A 5,817-nucleotide genomic window follows, 5' to 3' on the forward strand; every position below is an offset into this window, starting at 1 on the left:
GCCTCCTCCCCATGACCCCAGATGACCCCACGTGACACAGGACTGGGGAGCCCCAAACAGAGCTGCCAGCAGCCGGCACAGCAGCCGGTGTCCCGGGCAAAGCCCACCATGGTTGGTCTGGGCATGGTCAGAGAGAGGGGCACAGCCAGAGCTGGGTCAGCGATCCGCCTGCCTCATCCTCCCCCACAGGAACCAGCACGTGCCGCCAAGCCAGACTGCGTGCCAATCGGAGTGGCCAGAGGGCCAGGGCTTAGAACTCATAGAACACCCTAGAGGAGGCTCCTGGCACCCGGGGATGCGGACAGCAAATACAGCACAGAAACCGAGTCTGGTTTCATTTATCTGCAACGAAAAGAAGGGGAGTGGCCGGGCGGGGGAGGCACCAAACCGCCACACGCTGCAGGAGCCGGGTGTGTCTGCAGTTTATTTCAACGACACCAGGGGAATTCAAGCACAATACAAAAGACCTTTTGCCACGAAAGCTGGCATGGGTGCTCAGCTCGGAGACACTGCTTCGCCAGGGGCCAAGCAAGCAGCCACAGGCGGGGCATGGGGCTGGGAGAGGCCTGACTCTGCCGAAGAGCACATCACGAGGGCACCCAAGCGCCCGGCGTCGTGGAATCGGTGGCGGCCCCACACGGCACCCCTGCTCACCGGATCTGGCAGGCGGAGAGGGGAGAGACAGCTGGTGAGTGGGGTCTCCCTGCAGCCACGCGGCACCCCGCACGGAGCTGCGCCGCGGGGCCTCCTCACCGTGTACTTGTCCCACTTCTTCTCGGGGTCGTAGGGCTCCCAGCGGCTGGCGGGGAAGATGTGCTTGTTCTTCTCGTACCAGCTTCTCAGCACCACCTTGCCTGCGTGCGACTGTGGAGCGGAGGGACCCGGGCTGCATGTCTGCGGCTCCTGCCCCACCCCGCTGGCCCCCAAAGCCGACACCGCCGCCCCGTACCTCATCCTTCTCCACGGTGGCATCACTGAGCAGCCGAACATCGTCGTGAACGTCGAAATTAAAGAGCGGCCCTGCGGGCAGACACACTTCCCCTGGTCACCAACAGGGCCCCCCGGATGCCGCGGACAGGAGCGCAGGGCGAGGAGGGAATGGCCGCCACTCACCGCTCTTCCCTCGCGCCTTGGTGACAATGAAGTCATAGAAGCTGTGGTGCTACAGGCCGAGGGCAGAAAAGCGACGGTCTGATGACCAGCCGGGCTCTTCCCGTGCACAGGCCGCGTGCCCCCCACGCGCCACGCCCCAGCCGCCGCGCGGGGAGAACTCACGTGAGGGATGATGAGATCCTCCTTGATGTACATGAGCTGCTCCACCCCCGCAGACCTGGGAGACACACAGGCGGGGGGTTGTGAGTCCTGCACCCCCACGCCCATCCACCTAGGGAGTCAGTGCCGGTGCGGCCCTGGGAGCGGGGCTGGGGTCAGTGGCCCGCAGACCCCACCTGAGCTCACTGAAGTCCTTGCGCAGGATTTCCAGAGCTTTCTGCAGGAACTGCTGCATCGTGTTCCCCTTCTTCATCTGTGCCAGGGCATGAGGGGAGATGGGGAAGGGCCCCCCGGCAGGGCTCCCCAAGGTAGGCCACAGTCCCCCCACCTACCTTAACCGTGCGCCGGTGGCCGGAGCCGTCCCAGTAACTGAAGGTGATTTCAATCTCCTCACCTGCAAAGCACAACTGCGTCTGCTTGCGGGCCCTGGGCGCAGCCCCTGCCCTCTGCTGGGGCCCCCGGCGGGGACTCACTCTTGATCTTCTCCTGCTTGGCTTCCCACTCCTGCCGCAGCTCTTCCCGGAGCCGGTTCTCCTCCTCCTGAGAGACGGAGGACCAGCACGGCGTCACGGGCACGTCGGGTGCCACTCCGAGCCAGAGCCTCTGCTGAGATGGGCTTAGGGGCTGGGGTAGGGCAGGATGGGGTCAGCAAGGGGCAGGACATGAGCCCCCTTTACCTCACGGTCTCGGTCAGGCAAGAAGCTTGTATCCACATCTGGGTTCTTCCCCAGCTTCCTTTTCTTGGTAGGCACCTCTGGAGCGAGAGTACCCATGGTCAGTGCAAGACAGTCTTGGCCTACGCTTCGGAGCTTTATGGAAAGCCAGGTCTGAGCCGGTTGAGATGGGGCGACTAAAACCTCATGGGAAGGGGGGCGTTCCAGGCTCGTCCTTCACGCCCTACCGAGGTCAGGAGTTGCCCCCCATGAGCAGCATTCTGGCATGGCCATGGCTCCAGAGCACAGAAACCAATCTCATAATTATCTGACTCTCAGCAGAAATACTTCCAGGCTTAATAAGTAAAATACCAGAAATCCAAAATCGTGCGGCCGCAATAGCGGCTGCACGACATCATTTGATTCTTGTGACCAGCTGTAGAAAACAAATTATTTCACAATGCCTTTTCAGCATGTCTGATTTGGGGGTGTAAACTCTAAATAATAACGTTGCATCTTTTGTCGAAACAATGAATCTAATCAAAGTAGATAGAGTGTTAACTAGAATTCATCTGCCTCACAGGCATTGGGAGGGTTGGGAGAGGGGAGTTTATTGGGGTGCTTGGTGCTGAAAAATAAGTATTGGTGAAGGGGAATATGTTTGATAATTGCATGACCGAGACTTAAACCTGAAAGCTTTGTAACTTTTCCCACAGTGATTCAATAAATAAAAAAGTAAAAAAGATAGTCTTGGCCTAGGGCCCCTGGGCTCTCTGCTGCTCATGTCAGGGCTCAAATCAGGCCTCCTCATCCTCCAGGGTGAAGGAGGGGCCGGAGATCTTCCCTTGGCCTCCAGCAGGGAGGACGCTTGCCATGCACTCAGCCCCTAGGGTCCTCACACCCCTGCCAGGACTTATCCCTGAGCACCACCAGCTGTGGCTCAAGAACAAACCAAAGCAAGTCGCAGGGAGGCTCCTAGACGTAGCCCCAAATAGTGGCGCTACCCTCCAAGCACCCCAGATGGAAGTGGGTTGGCCAGAGCACTCCAGATACTGAGTAACACAAAGCACTCGTGCTGCCAACAGCTGACCAAGAACTGGGCCGCTTTCCTGAGGAGTCTGGGATGGGACTCATTTTCCCCCAAGAAGAGTGAGCTCAGCCACAATCCCTGCCTGGGGCACCCTGGAGCGTCCCCTCGGCTGTTCCCTGGCCACTTGGCTCTCCATCAGCCCTTGCCTGCCAACCCACTCCTCTCTGGTCCTCCCAGCAACAATGCTGGGCCCCCCGATATCTGACTCTCCATGGCACTCTGCTCCCCACTTCTCGAGCTGCTAATGAAATTCTCCTTTCAAGGGCCAATCCTGGGACCCATTCTCTGAGCCCTGGACTGGCCCCTTGGCTACAGTCTGACCCTGCCCAGAGCTGGGAGGGACATGGGGAGCCAATCAGGAGACACTGCATCAATTCAAGCTGATCAAACAGGACGAACAATCCACTGCCAAGGTCCCATGGGTAAACGAGTATGCAGGCAACCAGGTATGGGAAATGGGGCTGCAAAGCAAACTAATTCTCATCCCGGATCTCAAAGGAACTCGAGGTATGTTTGAATGTGACTGATTTCAACACCAGTTTTCAGCACCAGGGCCTAGTCTGTCTCCCCCTCCTAGCTCCATTCCCGAAGCCTGTGCATGGGCACCCGAGAGAGCCACATCTCTCGGCTGGGTATGTGCTGGGGCTCTCGGCTCTCTGCAGGCAGTGGGGGCCTGAGGCTAGAGAAGACTGCACCTCTGAAAGCCAGAAGTCTGGCACAGGTCCCCAAGTCTGCCCTCACCTCTTTCTAGTTCCTCATCATACAGGGCCACCCCGTCCTCGTCCTCCTCTCCAGCTTCCTCCTCATCCTCCAGGGTGAAGGAGAGGCTGGAGATCTTCCTTTTGGCCTCCTTCTTTCTCTCCTTCTCTCGAAGCTTTTCCAGTTTCCTGCCAAGACACGGATGGCAGCAGGTACCACCTTGCCCATTTCCTGATGCAAAGGCCCAGGGTTGAGTCAAGGTCCTGCACATGGCTGTGATTCCGACCCAGGCCCAACGAGGGGCAGTGCCCCTCCCCCTTGAGGTGCAGACACAGCTCCCTGCAGGCAGGGCGGGCTCCACAGCGGCACTCACAGCTGCAGCTCCTTTGACTGCTCCTTCTTGGCCAGCTGCTTCTCCCGCTCCTTTACCAACGCTTCCTGCTTGGCCTTCATGTCATTGAGGGTGACGAGGCCTGCGGGGTGCACAGTTAAGGCGGATCTGGGCTGGGGGTGCCACGCGGGGCCCCCAGCCCCACTCACCCACAGTGCTGGACTTGAGCTCGGCCTCCACAGCATCGTAGTGCGCCGAGAACTTCTTGTCGATATTGGCCTTCATGATATTCTCCTGGGGGAGGGGGGGCGAGCAGCCGTGAGCGCAGCGGGGCCTGCACAGGGCTCACCCCGATGGAGCCGTTTTCCTGGGGTGCGGTTCTCCCTGACATCGGAGCTCCCTGGCCCCTGTGGGGGGGCGGGACGGGAGCCACAGGCCACGCTCTGGGAACGCGCTCGGGGCCGCTTCCTGGGGCTCCGCGGCCCGCTCTGCCCGGGTTCCCCAAGTGCTTTGGACTCGCTGGGCCCGGAGACCGAAGTTTCCGGTGGGGTGCTGCGTGCCCGCCAGGGGGCCCCGTGCCACCAGCCACCCCGACTTGTGCGCCCACCGCCCGGGGATCTCAGGGGGCCCGGGGAAGGCGCGGCGGCGCGGGCGGCACCTCTGCGATGCGCTGCTTCATCTGCTCCATCTGCTCGCGCTGCTTCTCCCTCTTCTTCATGAGGTGCATGGCGCGGCCCGCCTCGCTCGCTGCCCCCTTGTACTGGGCCATGGCGGCGGCGGCGCTGGCGGCGCTGGCGAGGACCACGGCAGCAGCACAGCCCGGCGCCGGCGGCGGCCTTCTCCTCGCCCTCAGCTGACGCACCCGCGCGCTGACGTCGGCCCGGGCGCGCCGCCGCCCCGCCCCGCGCGCCCACGTGACGCGCGCGCCCCGCCCCCTCCCGCCGCGCCGCGCCCGGCGACGGGGGCGCCCCCGCTCGCCCCGGAGCCGCTCGCGGCAGGTGCGCTCCCGCCCGCCCCCACCCCAACGCCAGCCTGGGGCGGCGAGGCAAGCAAGGGGGCCTCTGCGCTCAGGTCGGAAGTTCTTTATTGGGAGATGGTTTGCTGTGAAATACACTAGAGGTCGGGGAAGGGACACATTCACTTCGCAAGTTAGGGGGTTCCCAGCACTAAAGGAAAGGGTGGAGCCGTGTTCCCACCGCCTCTGATTCGCTCCCATCTCTGAACTGGCAAGGACGGGAGGACACGAACACAAAGACGAAAACAGAAACAGCAAGAGCAAGCCGGGGGGCCGCACCCCAGCCCTCTCTCTGTCCCGCAGGCTCGCCGGCCCCACACAAGGCCCACCTAGCGAGGGGCTCCATTCCATCCGGGGTGGGCGGAAGTTAATAAATTAGAATAAATTACGGGGAAGGGGGATGCAACGTTGTGCTGGGAGGGCCCCTTCTCCAACACACGAGGGAGTCGGCGGGGGGAGGCAGGGGCATCTCCAAAGGCCACTAGAGTGGGGGGTCACAGCGGCGGGGGCCAGAAGTCAGCTTTGCCTCCACATTCTTTCCAAACGGAGCAGAAGATTCCGGGGTGGGGGAGACAAACACACAGGGAGGAACCCTTTTTTCCCAGGGTGAGGAAGGGCCAAGAAAGAAGATGCTACCCGCCCCCAATCTCCCAAACCATAGCTAAGGTTAAGGGTTTGGTCAGTGGATCAATGAGGTGGGCAACAGGAATGCAGTTGGGGAAGCAGAGGGTGCTGGAAACAGGGGCACCCTTGAGGA

At 61.5% G+C, this 5,817-nt stretch overlaps 1 protein-coding gene across 1 annotated transcript; it reads right to left on the minus strand.

Moving 5' to 3' along the window:
• Positions 1-406: 406 nt before the first annotated feature.
• Positions 407-4,919, minus strand: FAM50A (family with sequence similarity 50 member A). Its single transcript, XM_056108721.1, has 13 exons — positions 4,704-4,919; positions 4,255-4,339; positions 4,088-4,187; positions 3,757-3,902; positions 1,950-2,026; positions 1,746-1,812; positions 1,605-1,666; positions 1,449-1,525; positions 1,276-1,330; positions 1,114-1,162; positions 950-1,020; positions 754-864; positions 407-659 (listed from the first exon to the last, which is right to left on the minus strand). Exons 1-13 carry the CDS (start codon positions 4,812-4,814, stop codon positions 651-653), a joined length of 1,020 nt encoding a protein of 339 aa, XP_055964696.1. The 5' UTR covers positions 4,815-4,919; the 3' UTR covers positions 407-650.
• Between the last annotated feature and the right edge of the window lie 898 nt (positions 4,920-5,817).

This window comes from Sorex fumeus, unplaced genomic scaffold (assembly GCF_029834395.1).
Source record: "Sorex fumeus unplaced genomic scaffold, SorFum_2.1 ptg000232l, whole genome shotgun sequence".
Lineage (NCBI taxonomy): Eukaryota > Metazoa > Chordata > Mammalia > Eulipotyphla > Soricidae > Sorex > Sorex fumeus.

What these genes read in the sequence shown, in the direction of transcription:
- FAM50A (XM_056108721.1), bottom strand. Translation starts at nt 4,814, where the DNA reads ATGGCCCAGTACAAGGGGGCAGCGAGCGAGGCGGGCCGCGCCATGCAC. An exon ending in CAGTCAAAGGAGCTGCAGCT is followed by an intron (nt 3,903 to 4,087) that starts GTGAGTGCCGCT and finishes GTGTCTTGGCAG; the next exon opens with GAAACTGGAAAAGCTTCGAG. An exon ending in TGATGAGGAACTAGAAAGAG is followed by an intron (nt 2,027 to 3,756) that starts GTGAGGGCAGAC and finishes CTCTCGCTCCAG; the next exon opens with AGGTGCCTACCAAGAAAAGG.